The sequence below is a fragment of the Macrosteles quadrilineatus genome, unplaced genomic scaffold, assembly GCF_028750875.1.
Source record: "Macrosteles quadrilineatus isolate MER2022 unplaced genomic scaffold, UCM_ALF_1.0 Scaffold_7__1_contigs__length_78375512, whole genome shotgun sequence".
In the NCBI taxonomy this organism is placed as follows: Eukaryota; Metazoa; Arthropoda; class Insecta; order Hemiptera; family Cicadellidae; genus Macrosteles; species Macrosteles quadrilineatus.
The window spans coordinates 78,060,738-78,079,789 of NW_026542600.1; the positions used below are offsets into that span (position 1 = coordinate 78,060,738).

The 19,052-nt window shown below is 33.5% G+C and overlaps 1 protein-coding gene across 1 annotated transcript in view; it reads right to left on the reverse strand.

Annotated features, from left to right (window-relative positions):
* Positions 1-1,167: 1,167 nt before the first annotated feature.
* Positions 1,168-19,052, reverse strand: part of LOC128998688 (histone-lysine N-methyltransferase SETD1B-A-like) — a 46,411-nt gene continuing 28,526 nt past the window's right edge. Inside the window, exons 10-16 of the mRNA XM_054424927.1 lie at positions 15,024-15,328; positions 13,802-14,075; positions 12,867-13,042; positions 11,502-11,626; positions 10,882-11,067; positions 3,157-3,414; positions 1,168-1,769 (exon numbers count right to left, since the gene is read on the reverse strand). Coding sequence (XP_054280902.1) covers positions 1,596-1,769; positions 3,157-3,414; positions 10,882-11,067; positions 11,502-11,626; positions 12,867-13,042; positions 13,802-14,075; positions 15,024-15,328 — 1,498 coding nt within the window. The 3' untranslated portion in view covers positions 1,168-1,595. The remainder of the gene's footprint in view (positions 1,770-3,156; positions 3,415-10,881; positions 11,068-11,501; positions 11,627-12,866; positions 13,043-13,801; positions 14,076-15,023; positions 15,329-19,052) is intronic.

A 19,052-nucleotide genomic window follows, 5' to 3' on the forward strand; every position in this document is an offset into this window, starting at 1 on the left:
AACTGCTGTTCTGACTATAGGAAGGTTTCAACTGACTAACAGATCCCTGTCCGTAGAACGGGTACACAGCTAGTAATGTTTATAAAATTTGATTCCTGTTTGTGTTAGCTAGCCTTGGAGGATTAATTTTATTAAGAAACTGAAACTGTATGCACATGATATAGTGCTTTTATATTCTTCGTTCTATTGTTTACTTTTCACTTTTTGTTCTGTTATATCAGTTCAAGTGAAAATTTACTGTATTCTACAGAGTATTTGATGAATAATAACCATTTATAATCAATTAGAGAATTTTTGTTATGTTTAGTTCTATTATTCTCAATAAATTGGCATTTTCACTGACTCAGACACATTTGGGTCCTCATTAGGCCAGGTTTGAGAGATTCTACTAGGTATTGTTGGTAGTAAACCTTCTGATGCATTTGATTGAAGTTAAAATTGAACAAATAAATTCTTATTGTCACTTAAATAATAAATATGAATAAATACGTTCCATTGTACATGACTAAGGTTCATTGAGTTCAATCATATCAATCATTCAAACACAACAAACAACTTGACCTGGTATATGTACTTCGTACCAACCAGATTCAATAATTGTTAACTATTTAAAAATTAAAGTTTAAAAATAATTTGGTATTTTCAGATTAACATTTTTACAGTGGTCTGTGTTAATGTACATATTACCAAATTCTATTATTTGTTTTTGTTAGGTTAGGTAAACACATTACATTAATAAATAAACAGCTTAATTTACATTAACTCAGTTTACCCGAACTCAATTGTTTGCCAGTTTTATATTAAAATAATACAGACTAAAATAATTGAATAAGTGACACCATAAATTACTCTGTATGTTATACAGGTTATCAAGAAGTGACCAAGTCAGATTGGAGGAAAACTTGAGCAATGACGACTTAAGGAGAAGTAATAGATTGTTATATATTATATTAATAGATTTTTGTTAAAAATACTTAACTTTTTCTAGACAACGTTGAACATCAAATAAAAATTCATGCAAATAAATATAAAGAAATTTTGAATTGAAAATCATCAGTTCAGTAAAATTACAAATTCGTTTTTAGTAAAGCTATGAACAAACTTTTCTCCTACTATTTCCTTTTACATGAAACATTAAAAGATAAAAATAAACTCTATATACACGAATATCAATACCTCTTTTTAAAATTGTACTTTTAGTATTTGATAAAATAAAAATATACAAACATTTTCTATAAAAATTAACTTATTAAACATATCTAGCTACTGAACTTATGAAGAACTACACAAATAAATAAACCTATACAATTTCCATATATACATATTAACACAGTTACAGGGAACATATTGTTTACATTTTCACGTACAAAAGAGCGAATTAACCTTATTTTTACACGCACATAGGTGCTCCCTTTGGACTCGACCTAAGATAACAGCACAGGACTAGTAAACAGCATCAGCATCAGCATCCACCTATCACTACCACTAGGTATTAAAATAGTGTTGAATTTACAGGTATGTACATCACTTACTACTTGAACCACCAAGGTGGATAAAATGGAATTATCACAATGAGGAAAGATACGCTTAAACGCTTAGTTGAGCGTACCACGACACTGCGGTGCGCCACATAAACAAGGGATCTTCTCATCTTCAATAGGAAACTTGTAGTCATAAGTGATCTCCTCGTTAACGCCGATAGGTTGCTTGGAATAAATGACAATCTTCTTTTGACCATCAATGGTAATGATCTTCGCATAACAATTCGGCTGGAATAAGAACACTTTGATTAAGGAAGAATGGAAACTTAAAATAAAACATTTTTTTTAATATTATGAATATACAAAAAGCTAATTGAGCTCATTAAGACATATCTGACGCCAGTGTATGGATCAAATATCAAATAAATATTTCTAAGTAACCTAGAATATAAAAAAGTTTAGATTTGTAATGTCAAATATAATTATTATAATACGATATTGAAAATTACAACAAATACAATTATAACTACTATTAATTAATTTCATCAGAATATGTGGATGTTATTAACTCGTTCAATAATTATTGAAAGATGTCAAAATATAAATTGCAGTGGCATTACGTTTGAATAAAGCCACACAATCTAGTGTTTAGCCCAGAACAATAGTGATATTGACTGATCATTAAATAACCTACAGTGAAAATGGAGCTGCAATGTGTCTATACTTAAAGACCTTGTTATTGACTGCATTTGAACACATCTCCAAGAAAAAGTCCACAAAACAAGTGAACATTTAGTAACAAATGGTAAGCGACCACGTCTAAATCACACTCAGTCTATTATAATAATGAACATATGATACCAGTTACCAACCATATTTAATTTTATGTCTGTGTCGCATGTGTTAATTATTTACAATCTTCAAGAAAAATAATAACCCCCCCCTTCCACCGGCGAACATGCAGATTAAGCAAAATTACGTTTACCTGTTTGGATTTTCACTAAAATATTCCCCTTAACATTGTAAAATTTATTTCCTAAATCCATTTACATAATATTGATTTTAATGAGTATACTTAGGCTTGCTGCTGCAGAAAAATAATGAAGTGTATTTGTTAATAGCTTAATATGAAATAAACAAATTTGCCAAAGTTTATATATCCTTAAATATACTATATCCTTAAACAACCAACTAGCCTACCACAATTTATTTATTTATCTCCATTAAACTATTAGGCGTACAACAACGCCAATATACTAAACTATTTGTGTTTTTAAGCTCTACAAAATAGTTTTTGGTGGTAAATTGTGGGAAAATCAATTTCCACCCAATAAAACTCCGTTCCTATAGTCTGATCTTGCTGGTTCACAAATTCGCTTGAATAAATGTAGGTTAATCCGTTTGTACAGTTTCATCAAATCAGATGATTTTTACTCCAGTTATCGTGCTGACAAACACATTACAAATAGCATAAATGTACTGATGAATTTGAACAAGCGTTTTTGGCATCTTTGGGACATCAAAATGAAAAAGTGGATCAGTCCCGGGTCTATGTCATACCATGAGACCTGCATTAATAGCTTATTCCTAATATGGGAAATTGGCTCAAACTAATGTTTTACAGGAAAGCAGACTGTAACAAGTCGTTGACCAGTTCGGTTGGTCAGTTACTTACATTACAACTGTGGTTGATGAATCTTGCGAGATTTCCACATTTCGTAGCATCTATGATGGCCTCCAAATCTATTCGGAATAGATAAGAAGAGCCGATGCCAGTAGCTTCATACTGCTTCTCCCGTAGATCCGCCACAAGTGGCCGAACCATCTGACCCACGTACTCAATAACCATCTCATCTGCAGCAATAGGTTCCATTGCAAACAGGCCCCAATCGTGGATCTTGGATTTGGCAAACTTGAGTTGCTTCTTTCGAAACTAGAAATTGACATAAAGAATCAGTAAATAAATTGAACACAATATAATAAAATATAGATGGTGATTGAAATACTGTTGATTTAACTGACCTAACATATATATTAGGTAATAATAAAAGTGTAGCTCACCTTAAGCAAATAGTTATTTGTGTAACTAGTGGTGATAGTGGCACTTTGCTGCACACGAGAGCAATGTTTACGCACGAGCCGCAGGCGAGTGCGGAATGATCTTGAGTGCAGCAAAGGCCTTTTTCACTCGTGTTACACATTATATTTTTCCTACAGTCACTATAAAGCATATAAATAATTAGTCTTTCAAACACTATACAACACGTTTTTAGGTTCAGCTGGCAACACAAATGGTGCCCTAGAGAAAGTAGTACCCGCGGTCCGTATCACTCCGCTATTTTTCCTCGGCAAGAAATGTGCTCCGCGTTTTGAGAATATAGTTCCGTATGTTTTTGTAATTTGAAATGGTTTCCGCGCCTAAAAAAATGCTTTAAAGGTATTTTCTTGTTTATTAAGATCGTAGGAATGTTTTAAAAACGTTTAAAAGAAAAGTCCAGAAAGTTCAGAAATACCGAAACTATAAACACGAAATGACAGGTTAAATCGCAGTTATAATAGTCAATCAGCTGCTCATAGTATTATTATCTTTAAGTGTTGCCAACCTATTTCCAAGCGTACACGGATTACGTGCATAATAGAACCACGCTGTTTTGTGTTGTTTCGTTGGAATCCTGATGTGCGGCAAAGTATAAACCGTACGGCAAAGTATAAACCGTACGGCAAAGTATAAATATGCAGCAATTAGCAGCTTTCTGTACTATAAACAGTACAAGGAAGCCAACTTTGTCGGGTGACTGTAGGAAAATTAAATATTTAAACAGTAAACTTTAAATGTAGAAGGATAACAAACAATTACTTATGTTTGTTTTAAAAATTAACCTGCTATGGAATGGGTTGATTTTCAAGTATTTTGACGACGAGTCACGGGTGTAGCACATCACTGCATTTCACCACTAGATAGTCGTACTAACCCACTGCGTACGAGTGCTAGTGTTGCCGTGTGCTTGCTTATACTGGCTATTAACACGTTTGGCCTATGGTAGCATGGTAGACTATTGGCGGATTTGAAGATTTGTCGCCCCTAGGCTATCCACAATTTGGCCCTCCCCCTCCAACCATCAAATGAGTGCAAATTATTATAGCCTAGTTTGTAACATTGTTTTACCGATTTTACAACAGATAAATCCTAAATACTATTTTATTTTAATGGAGTGGGAATGGAATCAAATGGTTAATAGTAAAATACGTACTGTAGTTTGATTCGAGGTATTTAATTTTGTTATGCAAATTTTAGTCTATATAACATAAATTTATTATACATATTAACCATTTGGCCCCAAACCCAAATCCTGAATATAAAAATTAAATAAAGAAACCTGTTTACTTAGTTGAGATTACAAATAAATTAAGCTAGGCTACTTAATAAAAACTTAAAGAATTAATTCATAATAATTAATCTGGCCAGGGGGAAAAATTCCGGGGGGTTAAAATCTGGGGGTAAAATTACGGGGGGTAAAAATCCGGGGTTAAAATCCGACGGGTAAAAATCCAGGGGTCAAAATTCGGGCCGTACATGTACAGTTGCCTAAACGCTTGTTGGACAAGGGGTAAAATTCCAGTTTTTATAGCTAATCTAACTGATCACGCTCTGTCAATTTTCATTAGACTTCCAAATCCGCGGGGGTTAAATTCCGGCCGCGAACAAACTTTAGAGCGCTCAGATTACTACGTCATAGTGACGTCAGCTTTTTCTAGGGGGAAAAATTCCAGGGGATAAAATTCTGGCGACCCATCCAAACGCCTCATTGCTGTACGTTATACACAGTGCAGTAGTTTTTTATTGTATACTGTATTTATTGATATACGCACCGTAATTGTTTCTATTCTTATGTACAGTACTGTTTATTTACTATGTTTACTACTGCAGGGGTGCCCATCCCCCCCTAGACTCATGACGCACCCCCTCCCCCAATTGAGCAACAGCCCCCCCCACCACTTATGTAAATATATTAGGATAGTTTAGATTTAGTGACTTGAGTTAGTTTGAAAAACATGTATCATGAAACTCGCTCGTAAATAAAGGCATTTTTATTTATTTATTTATTAAATGATGTACACAACAAATGAGAAACATTATTCCCCCGCCCAGCACTATTTGTAAAACTATAAAAGAAGTTTTATAATTTTTTTGGATATTTAAAATTCAAACCAAGTTAATCTATATAAATAAAGTTATAGTTTTGTCTGTACATTGCTCAGAATTATACATAGGCCTATTTTGGGTTATTTTTACGTTTTATACCTTGAAGAAAGTTGAAACATGTCTTATCTCAATTTATGTCCGTCTTTCACAGCCCAGAAGGCATTTTACGCAGCCTACTCTAAAGGAAACTTAGAGTACCGATTATGATTCTAATGGTTTAATTGTTATCCACAGGATTGGCGAGAGTGTCCTTATAGCCATATAAATATGGCCTCGTTATTTTGGAAATAAAATAACAGACGATCAAAAACCCAATTTTGTGTGATTTCTCTAATTTATTTTCTCTATGTTTACTACTTAATTACGTCATTTATGAAATACTAATAATCTGTTGAGAACGAGAAGACGTCATAATATGAATCTGTGAACAGCTGTTTTGATAAAGATTCCTTTTTCTAGCTGTCACTGATATATATGTTTACAAAAATTATGTTTACGAATACTGTGTAGGCCCTAACCATTTCCGATCACGTTTGTAAGCAAAACCGAAACCAAGTGAGATTAATAGTCTAACCGTGTGGCTTTGGCTTACATAACGGGTTTTATTTATTTATTTATTTATTAAACACCAACGGCAAACACCATTTTACATTAAGTAGTTACAAATATTATAAAGATTTAATAATTAACAGAGGAGTAGAAAACAATATTTAAGAAAAACTTCTCGGGTTTGATTTATCACGGGTACTAATATGTAACTGTAAATAAATTTAAATAACTAGCCATCATCCAGGTCGGGGACCGGAGATTCTGTGTGTATCAAGTTGTACTTGAATTTTGATTACCGAGAAAAGACCGTGAATCAGTGTTGTACAGGACTGGAAAAATTATCTTTCTATTTAAATAAATTTAGAGTTTATAAGTCACCTCAATTTAAGGAATTTTTTATTGCCAGAATATCCATATAGCATTTGTAACCTCTGCTTAACGAATTGTCAGTGTCTTTCTCTTCATATAACGATCCCCTCTCCCTCCCTTTAGAAACATTACATTACAGCTCCTTTGATGAAAATGAAATGGAAACAACGCTTGCGCCAACAATCGTCTGCTCCGTTTTACACTTCTGTCTGCTGTGCGCTATGTTACAACAGATTTCAGATACTGTACAACAGCTGGGGAATGATGACAATATAATGCTTAGTAAACTGTGATTGAATGATTAGTAATTGTATGGTAACTTTATTAAGGCTGTGATTGGCCAATGAGTAGGCCTAAATATGGCAATTTGTTGAATTTGTGTATGAATTGAAGAGAACAGAAGAACAAAGAAAAAGAATAACAAGATTGTTCTCGTTACATTCTTTTTTAAGAGTGTTTTAGTTATCTCTAAATATAATTTTACACTTTTTTATTAGGCCTACTTATCTATCAATTCCTATGCTGTGATACAGCACCTCGGTAGCCTATATGTCCATCATGAGCAGTACCTTATAACACTTTCTAAAGGTTCCATTAATATTAACGCAATTTATAGCAATGCAGTGTTTGGCTAGTTATTAGTTGAGTTTAGTTAGCTATAATTTTAAACGTTGCCGTTCGTACAACTGAACCAAGATAAATGATTTGAAATTAAAAATAATAATGTTATTGCACAATAATAATGACTAGGCGAAACCCGTCGAAATCGACGGTTACTTTCAAGGCTTACGCTAACGATGCATACGATGCCTTACGATGCATACATACGCTAATTCATCTAACTGTAATAAATTGAGTGAAATTATACATATTTTGAGCATTTAGCATTGTTTAAAGATTAATAAGCGTAAAAACAATAATGATATTAATTGCGTTTTTAAAATTTTGAAGTTTTGAGAAATTGGTTGTGGGGTTACTGGTTAAGCTGGAATTCCTAGAAATGGTGGATGTCAGTTAGTTGTCTCAGCCCTATCAATTACATAAAGTTGTCAATATAATCTTTCTAGGGAATGTTAGGTGTAGTGGAGTATACTTGAAGGAATGTTAGCTTTTATTCTTGAACTGTTATTGTCCTCCTAATTTATATGGTCGTGCAGCTTCACTGGCAAAAAATAATGCGAATTACATAGTAATGTAGCATTTCCAAAAAGCAAAAAGTAATGTAAATTGGCTGTTACGTAAATATTGATGCATACATTTTGGATCAACGTATCTTATAAAGTATGATGTGATCTAGTTTGAAAGAAATATGACTTTTCCGTCGCTGATTAAATAGTATTTACTCATTGGGCCATTTTTATAGCCTAAATGTCGTGTTATTTTAATGTTACCAAAACAGTGGGCCACGGTCCGTAATTAATATAGGCCACAGTAAATAATTTGTCAAGATACAATGTGTGATGTGTAGATACAATTGTGTTTGGATGTTATTAGAAACGGTAAGAGCACAATACAATTCTACTGCGGATGAATTTTCTGTTGGAGAAATATAAGCCGAATTATAAATGTCACAATGCGAGTTTGAGCATTTTGTAACTATACTATATGGGTAAGTTACATAGATTTTTAGGCTGCTGCTCAGTGCACTTTAAGAATATATAGTTTAGAGATGAATTAAATGGTTTTTGTTGCTGAGTAGAGCTATTAAACATGCACAACACGTACCCTTCTCGTTAGTCTAATAACATTCAAAGGCTCTCTAAGAGTTCAAGTTCTTATTTACATATCTATACTGTTATACTGTATAGATACTGTACTGTATATACATATCTATACATATTATTATGTTTTCACTAAGCTGAATAAATACATCGAAGTAACCTCTCTGAAAAGTCCGCAGTATATTGCAGTTTTCCAACTTAATGACTTTCTAAATCATGCACATATTTCTACATAAATATTGTAAAATGTTTTATCCAGTTGCTGTAAACCACTATTAATTTAACAAAATATGGATACGGCTCAAATGGGCACCGTGCTCTTCTGCGCTTGTATTATTTTGTAGGTATTGTATTACACCATCGAAGATTTTTTCAATGATTGAAAGCATGTATGACAATAATCTCATGAACCTATGATGATATGTCTAGAATATTATGACAAACTATAGGGAAAAGTTGTGAAAAAGTCAGACACCAACCCGTGAATTAGATACAATTAGATAGTTCAATAAGAAATAATTGTCTATTGTGAAAAAAGGATTTTCCACTGATTTTTCGTAATGGAACGTTATATTTCAAAACATGGCATGATACAGAATAAAATCCATTTTAAAATCAGAAAATAACATTTCAAATACTTTTGGAATTCAGTAACTCCCAATAAATGTGTGTTGTTTTAAATATGATACAATTTAAAAATTAACAGCTGTTTCATTAAAAAGTTTTATCCACATGACCAAAATGTAAACAAATCTGTGGAGGGATCTTAAAGGCTTCTGGGGCAGAGCCCTAAGCTAATTTAATTAGTTTTTCTTTTGATAAGTCATCTACAGACCAAGACCTTTCTTTGGACACCTCTACCAAGTTTCTACGCCCAGCCATTCTCGCAAATTAGTGAAGACAAAGTTACCAATTAAATATTTAGACTCCCCCATGTTAATCTTATGGAAGAAAACCCAACTTTGATGGATGATCCTGTCCAAACTAATAAAGATATCAAAAAACAAAAAAGACTTTGCAAAACCACGGATCAGGGCAATTATTTTGACACTTTAATCATCAAAATCGGTCCAAAAATGAGGGAGGAGTTCTGTTCACAAAAATCGGCTTAGCGTATTATATATATAGATAGATTGTGCAATATTGAATTTCGTTTATAAGAATGCAAATCGTGACGTTAATGGCTGTTACAGCGTTTTAATGGGTTTGTCATCATTCTGTTTTTATACTATATTGGATTAACCGTATTTTTCATTACTCCCCCTCCCTATTAACTCAGATAATCGAGTATCTACACAATAGTGCAAAGTATTGTAGCCTATGCTACTTAATTGTATTTTAACGAGTTTTATGTCAACAAAGTGTTCTGTGCTGAGTCGCGGTGTAGCTGGACGTGTCTGTACCACGCGTTATCTTTTATCTATCACAGCAGTTGAGCCATCCCGTGCGCTCCCTCGTAGATCTCACGTCTTGCTAATCTTGAATAATAACTTTCTACACGAATCCTAAACCATCCTAAAATCCTTTTTTAAGTAATTGAATTCAATAATATAACTATTGTCATTATAATTAATCCACTTTCTATCTAGCGGCTTCGTAATATATTTTGGATTGTTGTCACGTTGAACACTGTTACAATTAGCTTTAGCCACCCCCCCCCCCCATTTGAATTTTTGAGCCCCCCCCCCCCCAAGAATTTCAATGACGCAGTCTGCGTCACAGCCCCCCCTTGTGGGCACCCCTGACTACTGTATTAAATAAACACTGTATTTTACTTTATAAAGCATTTTTTTCACTTTTCCCATAACAATTACAATCCATTTTGTAGTAAAGCAAAGATTATTTGGTTTAAAGCAACAGAAGATATTTTATTTCATTAATACAAATAGCCTACAATAATAGCCTAGTCTGAACTTTGACCCTTCATCCCACATGCCCACTCTAGACGAAAGGACGGACAGATGACTACAGAACGCAGGTATGATCGCACGCATCATTTCCTCCTGTGGTAGAATTACTTACGTATTACATAATCAGTAATAATTTATCAATTAGTGCGTATTGGCATAGTTTTATTAAGTACAGATGTAACATTGGCGACGAGGACGTCATATTCATGCAAAATTAATACAAAGTTACAAAGTTTCAATATGGCGGCCATTTAAAATATTTAATGCCAAATTTCATGGAACCCGTAAATATTAAGAAAATTGTTTTTCAGACCAAAAAGATAGAGAACTAAAATCCAAATCAAATAAGACCTTGTTTGTTAAAATCGGATGACAAACAACCGAGTTATCAGTTTTTTTCCACATTTGATTATGCAATTTAATAGGACTACCATACTGCTCTGTAAAATAAAAAATTATAAACGATATGGAAGTCCTGGAAATTGCATTAATTTAGTAAAAACTCCATTTGATTCAAAACAACTCTCCAGATCTTTTAATGTTTATTTCAAAGTATTTTCTAATGTAGAAAGGCTTTTTCCTGAACTAATAATCCACACACCACAAATATTAAACTTGTATTAGGTACTAAAATTGAGGGTTGTTACCTTAAGACCGTTGAACTTGAGAAGGTCACTGTCTGTTACAGTTCCGAAGGCAGTTAGCAGACGACGCTGGTTACTACGAGCCTCACGAGAGATAGACAACATCTTGCCCATGTGAGGCTTGGGGCAGATCGGATCTGGTTTCTCAGATTCAGCCTCCTTCGGGGCCAAGTTTTGTCCAAAATGATGCTGAAAAGATCAAATTTCTGTAGACAATCTAATTTTAAAAACATCATTATAGGGACCAGGTGATTCTATTTTTAAATTGAACTTTTAATCTCTCTGAATTATCTTATTATCAGATCATAGTTTTTTATTTGGTTTGATTAGAATTTTGAAAATTGCAGATCAAATCTCAAACTGTAACTTTTCCAAATATTTTGGTTGATGTTGAGATTTGAGATTACATTTTGACAAACCAATAATATGTTTCTTAGATGTAAATAACGATTAACCTGACCCTGAACCTTTTTTGGTAAGATCTTTTTTGTGTTCCGACCATTGACGGATTATTGAACCTGACGGATACAAGGAGTTCTAAAGGTATGGATTAATTAGACTCCTACCTACACATTAAATAAGATGAGATTCATACAAAACTAATTACCTATGTATATAAATACCTTATGTTTGGCCTTCTGCACCCTATCTATCTTGTAGTACCCTTCACTCCTTGCACAACCAGTTTTGTGTATATGCCAGTCGTCCTTGTTCATATTCTTGGGCACATCGGAAGATAGGTCTGTAAGTGCACTGTGTTCAGGAAAATACTTCAAACTTTCAATAATCATCAAGTTAAATAGCGCTGAGTGAGTTGGTGAGTTTATCTGGTTTATGGTGAGTCGGTATATATACATGGGCTTGCTTAGCTCAATAGCCACTTATGAAATGGCTCTCCATTCTTCTAAAAGCCTGTCTAACATGTGTTTAGTGGAATTCCAAATGTTGCAAACAGCAAACGTGCTATTTTCATTTTCCTTAGAAAAGAATTCCCATACATCGCTTTTCTTTCGTTTGTTGGATGCCATTTTCAGATTTATACTGCTTATTTTAAAATCACATACATACATAACCTCAACGGCATTACATTACGCACCAACGACTTGAAATAGTAGAGTACGAGTCAAGTACGATAGTCAATATCAATATACCGTACGTCTAGGAATATGAGCATTGATTGGTGATACTTTTTAAACATCAATGTTCGATGTTTTTTACGTCGGTGGTAGGCCTAGGTAACCGACGTTTTTTAATAACTATTGAAATATCGATGTTTCCGTAACTTAAGTGTAATGTTATTTGAGCAGAACACATTGAACCTATCTGTTAATCATTATTTATACATCAAATCCAACAGAAACATATTAAGACTCTTACAAGGAAAAACACAATTTTAAAAGGTTAGTGCGCGAGAATCGAGAATCGACGATTCCTCGGTTCCCAATGAATTGATGTATTTGGAAATTGAAAGTCAGAATCGGCCCATCCCTAGAAATAAATTACTCTGTTTTTAATCTGAGTTACTCAGAGTTTAGATTAATTTACCTCATAAAGCCTTGTTTAATATAAAAAAACCTCTACAAAACAACACACAATATATTTAAGTAGGACTACATATAATCCTAATAAAAATTGTACCATGAATTTTGAGTTAGAGAGACTTGAAAGTATATGATAAAACTAAATTTAGTAGTGAGTATTACGACTATCCGCAGTACTATCCTGATAATTAGACCAATTCATATATACCAAGGAAAAAATGTGGTTCGGATTCCACTACAAACTGTAGGTCCCTTAGTTGCCATTAGCTGTTTGGGCTATTAATTAACAGCTGTCTAAGGAATGTCAGCCTTAGTCACTAACAAGACTACAAGAACGCGCCACTCATCCTACACTCATCTCCATTCATACTTGGCTTAAAATTCGCCATTTCATAAGAAAGTATTAAAAAGAAAAAGTAAAACAAGGTATGAAGTAGTAAAGGATATTTGGATGGTCGACCCAATGAGTGTCGTTGAGCCAGTAACTGACACTATCATCTGACGACAGTAGTGCCTCGTAGCTCTGCCTCATATACTTGACGTCTTCCTCATCAATACCCTTGGTGAGGAACTCATAAAGAATAAGCATCTCCTCCATGATGGGCCGCTTAGAGTATGATTTACTGCAAAACAAGGTTTATATTGTTATGAATGTGTAGTTATGCCTTATAAATAGTTAATAAAGCTAGAAAAAAATCCCAATGACAATAGAATTAATCAAATGTATTATTGTGTTTTTTATCCATCCTTGTACTTGTTTTGACAACGCTTCATGATTGTTATCATAATCAATAATCATAACAAATGCTACTTCTGAGTATGGCACAAAAACAATCTAAGCTGTGCATATTACTTTTAAAAAATTGGATGCTATAAAATATAATATTTCATACAGATTACATAGGTTGATACAGTGAATAACTGTTGATTGAGATTGAAGAACTGTTAATGGACATAACAATATCGTAAATCTTTGTTAAAATGATTTTTTAACCCTAGAAATGCCTGTTAGATTCTCTAAAGTGTCAGTGCATTATGCCCCAGTTTGCACGGTTAAGCTTTCATTTATAACAGACATTTTTGCTATCCAAAAGATTCCCCCTCCATTTCATTTAATCCTTACTTCTCTCATTTTAAGGGCCTATGCCCTATGCTCTAGGTTTAATTTATAACGTGGGTCATTATGTCTAACAGTATTTTAACTTCCAATTACACTAATAATAAAATTTAAAAAAATATATTTAAAAAAAATGTTAAATTAATTAATTAATTTTTGTTTAAGCCAACATGTGATACGATTGCGAAATGGCCGATGTTGGCTCACGGCCGACACGAGAGTGGTAAGGGTTAAGAGAGGTTCTACTGATAGACGTTAAACTTACCTCGGCTTGGGTGCAGGAGTGGTTATTTGTTCAGTCTTGGCTCTCTTGAGGTCAGGTTCATCAGTGGTTCGTCCCTTACTCTTGGAACTGTAGCCGTGGTCATGATTGATGTATGCAGGTACGTCTATAGCAGGCAAACAGTAAGAGTGGTCTTGGGCTATGTGAGGAGGTGCTGTTCTGTTCTTTGATTTGTGCAGTTTCTGCTCCAAAATGTCCCGCATTGCATCTGGCATCACACCGTTAGCTTTTGAACGGGACTTCTCTTTCTGGACGGCTAGAAAAATTAAGTTGACTTTAGTAACAAAATTTTAAATATGAATTAAAACATCATAAAAAAAAGACAACCGATGAATACAATAATAAACAGAGACACAATCAATTTGTAGGTTAGAACTGCACTACACAGTCCTAAGGAAGGACTGTCTCATTTGTCATAATCCCATCTGTTATAATTATCTTTACATGAAATAGTGTATTAAGTTCAGGTATACAGGAAAACGGTTTTGTTACAAAACTTTTACTACGCTATTCATTTATAACCAGACAGTATTAACCAGTTTTTGTAGATATTGTGGAATATTTGCAATATTATTATGGACTATATGAGATTACTTTTGTGTAGAATGAATTGAATTGATATGTGTTTAAAAGTTTAAACTAAACACCCAGTTATTAAGTGTTAGTTGGAATAATGTTACCAGTAACGTTGAATCTTTTTGTCAGGTTGTTGCTTCAAACATGTTAGTTCCTAAAATTACTTAACCTAATTTTAAAACCTTTTATCATGGCTATGACTTATTTTAGTAATAAAGTAGGAAAAGCCTTTATCTTAACTGTGTTTCTTTCTTGAGACAATCCTGTTAGAAGTTAAAGGTTTTAGTAATGAATAGTACTGTGAGAACCATGAATGTAGGATAATATCCATCTTTATAGTAATGTCAAAGTAATAAAATTAAAAATAATGGTTTGAATACAATCCTGAGAAGAAAATGGTAAAATTACAGGTAGCCAACCCACCGTACCGAGAATCATGGCACAAAATAATGTACCGTACCGAATTGTACTGACCGTAAATTTTCTATACCACAGAGCCCTATTATTAAGAGACAACCAATCAAAGTCGCACGGTTTTCACAATAAACTTATGTGCAAACTACTAACTTGTGTGCAAAAGCAGGGGGAGTAAAGAATCTTTATGACACAATTGTGTTTTAACTCCTACCTGGTTTACTGATATGAGGAGGTGAAAGCTGAGGAGGAGACAGCACAGGTTCTTCTTTCTTCTCCAACTTCTCTTTCCGCTTGGCTAACGTCGTCTCATCCTCACTCTCACTAGAATGGTCCACTCTAGGAGTCTTGGGCAGTGACATCACATCCATCTCCTCTATTACACTCTGACTTGGCTCTTCCATAGTCATTTCACTGTCTTCTAGTTCCACCTCAAAAACAGTCAGATCTGGTTTTTCTGATATCCAGCTCTCTGTATCGGACGGAATGGGAGTGCTCAGACCAGTTGGTGTTTTCGTTCTGTAAGGTCAGATTTCATAGCATTAATAAATTTGATACAGTACTAATTGAGCAATTAACCTGTTTTGTAGATTAAGATGAATGGTGGCTGACAGCTGGGTAAACCAGTAGATCAATGCAAAATAAGTTCTAAATATATGTTTTGATACTTACAAATAAGAAGTGAATGTGTTAAACCCAGTTTATAAACCACTGTATTAGTGAATGCAGTAATTAGATTATTTCAAAGTACATGGTTTTTACCGTAAAGAAAGAACCCAAGGACAAAAGGGCTCACTTGTTATCAGTAAAATTCAATAGGCCTGTTTGAAGTCAAACTTTTAATGATAAGCAACTCCTTTCTTCTGTTTAGATCTTGGATTGGGTTTCATTGTTGAGATACATAATTTCCCTATTTAAATTATCTACTCAAAGGACTTATTATTTTTTGTTTTATCTGTAAAGGGATTTTGTTCTTTTATTTGTGGACAAATATTTTAACTAATTGAAATAAAATAGTTTAATTTTCAGAACCTCTGGTGCTTGTTTTAACATGAAAAAGGTTTTACACTATTTTATTCTAGTTAGTGACAAAATAACACGAATGTGGGGTGAAATATATTAAAAAATAGTATATATAAATATATTAAATAAATATATATTAAATAATAGTATATATATCATATTAAATAATAGTTCACATCAATAAGGTTGCTATTTAAGAAGGCTGTTCTCACCAAATAAATAAATTTGATGTTAAAGATCTGGTTTTTGGTAAGGTGAAATAATATCTACGTATTGGCCTGTAAAAAATCTCAAATGTCAATAAGGAATTCTACATACTGAGTTTGAAGCATGAACCATAGTTGGCAAGTGGTGAGTTTGGTAAGGGCTGTTCAATAGGGTATTTAATGAGTTTTGTTGTACATAATGCAGTGTCCCTACAGATTGATTTCTTCTTTATCATTGTATATCTCAAAGAGGACAACTAGGTGCATCTCAGACCAGAAATGTGTGAAAGTGGAGCTCTTGTGTAGCTTTGTTCCTGCCCACTTTATGTTCACCGTGCCAAGTATTTCGAGTGGCAGTTTAAGCAATCTTACTTCTTAACTTTTTAGTAGGGATGGTCAAGTCTCGAAATTTCGGGAAATTTTCGGGAAATTTTAAATCTCGACGAGATTTCTTTTTGGCCGAGATTTTTATCGAGACGAGAATTTAAAAAAAAAAAAAAAAAAAAAATTAAAAACGCCTGCAGACAGTCAATGCAATACCCGCAATACAGGAGCGTGTTGTAGTTGCGTTTCGTTTGCGAAGGCGTTCTTATTTAATTAATTCTATAAATGTAAATATTACTCTAATTATTTTAATAATATTACTTTAATAACATTTGAGAAGTTTTGTTAAGTGTAAGCAGTGTGAGGAATGTTTTATTACAATAAAAAGTCAAAACAAGTAACTATTTTTTATAAAAATTAATATTGCTTTTATTTTATGATTTATTTTATTTTAGGATAAGTTGAACTCTATCCTAACTGATATCACTATGTTTCCTAATCGTAGGCATTTTTAATAAGTTAGGCGTGATTAATAAAAAAATGTTATGCTGATGTTTTTTAATAAAAGATTGTAAATATTCTTGCATATTATCATTATTTTTGTATTTAAACAGTCATCTAACAATGTTACAAAATCAGGTAAAAATTTTGAACGTGCATTTCCCGTTGTGTATGAGAAAGGAAATCCCGTCTCGATCTCGTCTCGAAATTTTATGAGAAATAAAAAATCTCGTCTCGTCTCGTCTCGAACTAAAAATTCAATCTCGTCCATCCCTACTTTTTAGTTCACACTCTAATGTTAATTTTTGCTACAAAAACCACTGATTCTAAATTCAAGACATGCATCTTCACTAACCCCAATCTATCTTAATGTAAGGCATAAAAGTACACAAATAATTTAAATAGTGATGGGTCAGTTGCTGTTTTATCGGTTCGGTTTTTTTTTAAATCGGTTCTCGTTTGTCGGTTTTCGGGTTTTCCCTTAAATAACTTATTTAAATAAAAATGTTCTCTCTACTCATGTAAAGGTAGTACAAACGTAAAAAAATGGAAATCGTAACTTACTATAAATTGCTTGAATAACAAAAAAAAAAAAGGTTATTGAACTAGCAAAGTCACTACATCATTCTGGTTGATAAGATTTATGTTGCATAAGGTATACAACACAAAAAATATTCAAACCTAAACAATCAACATTATAAGACAAAGGTAGGCCTGCGTAATGTTAAAAACATGCAAACAACCATGCTTGTGGTTTCATCAATTGACGATAAAATAGTTAAAACATATTTTAAGTATTAAATATATAACTGTAAATTAGTTACACGTTTAATATGAAACCATAAACAATTCTATGGTAGTAGGAGTAGGCAATCAGGGCCGGTTCTAGGAATTTTTCAGAGTTAAGCGAACACCCGAATCAGCGCCATTTGGAATCCCCCCTTACCACCCCACCCACTCCCCCCACAACCCATGAACATTACTTAACTATATTTGTGAATTTTTTCCTAACGATTTTGGGAAGAGAACTTTTTTATAAGTTTAGGTTAGAAGAATACTTGCAATAAAAGACTGTTTATTATTCCCAGAAATTTAACATTTTTACACTTTTACTCATCATATAATTTTTAGCAAAACCAAGGCCACACTAAAAAAACAGTCCCTAATGCTCGTCATGCATGATGTCACTATAGAAGACGGCAATGGCGCAATGTTTGCCGTTAGTGATCAGCTGTTTGTTTTAATCTTTCTTTGGAAAATAAATACCTACGTCATTGCCGTCGTCTATCGTGACGTCATGCTTGACGAGCATCACGGCCTAAGTTAAAAATGTATTTCTAAATGTGAACACAATTTTTACAAATAACTTGGATACGATATAAGTTTTTACAAAGCCTATTACAATGAAAAACAGGTGTAGGTAGATGACAAGAGAGGCATTTTTAATTGAACACATTAAACATGTAGAAAACATGAAAAAACAAATTTATTACCTTGACAAAAAGAATAACAAATTTTCAATTTGAACAGTTCTTGAACAGAAAAGCTCTTAGCAGTTAAAATTAATTTTCCTAGCTTTGATCTTGGCAAATTCTTTAATTGCTGAGTCGGTATCAATCTGGTTCAGAACAGGTGTAGTATACAACTAAAAGAGTGCAATACAATACAACGTAATGCTCAGCTCCAGGACGGGAGAGGTATCAGAAGTAGAAGGGAGGGAAGTTTCTTGTTGTAACAAGTGGTGCTGCGCGCTTGCTTATCTCGAGCATGAGTCATGAAATTAAACCCAAAAGCGCCGCGCTGTACGCTGCCGAGCGTCAGCTCACTACAAATCGAAACGAAACTGCAAATGGCATTAAGTCTTTGTTGTAGGGCTGTACAAATATACACATTTTTCAAGTGCTGTTGGTACAAACAGAATAAATGCCTTGATTGTGGTGCTTTGAATGCTTGAACTCTGAGCAAAAATAAACAAAATTACGTTGTTAAAAAAAAATTGTTCCGTTGGCTTTTTTGTGGCGCCATATGCGGCCGCGTAGTTTGCGTATGGGTTAAACCGGCCCTGTAGGCAAAAGCCATCGGTAAAAATAATCCACCACAATAATACTGTTTGAGACAACCATCATAAAACTATCATTACCATGATAACAGACTTTTAGATTTCATAATTACCCCAGTAAAAAATAAGG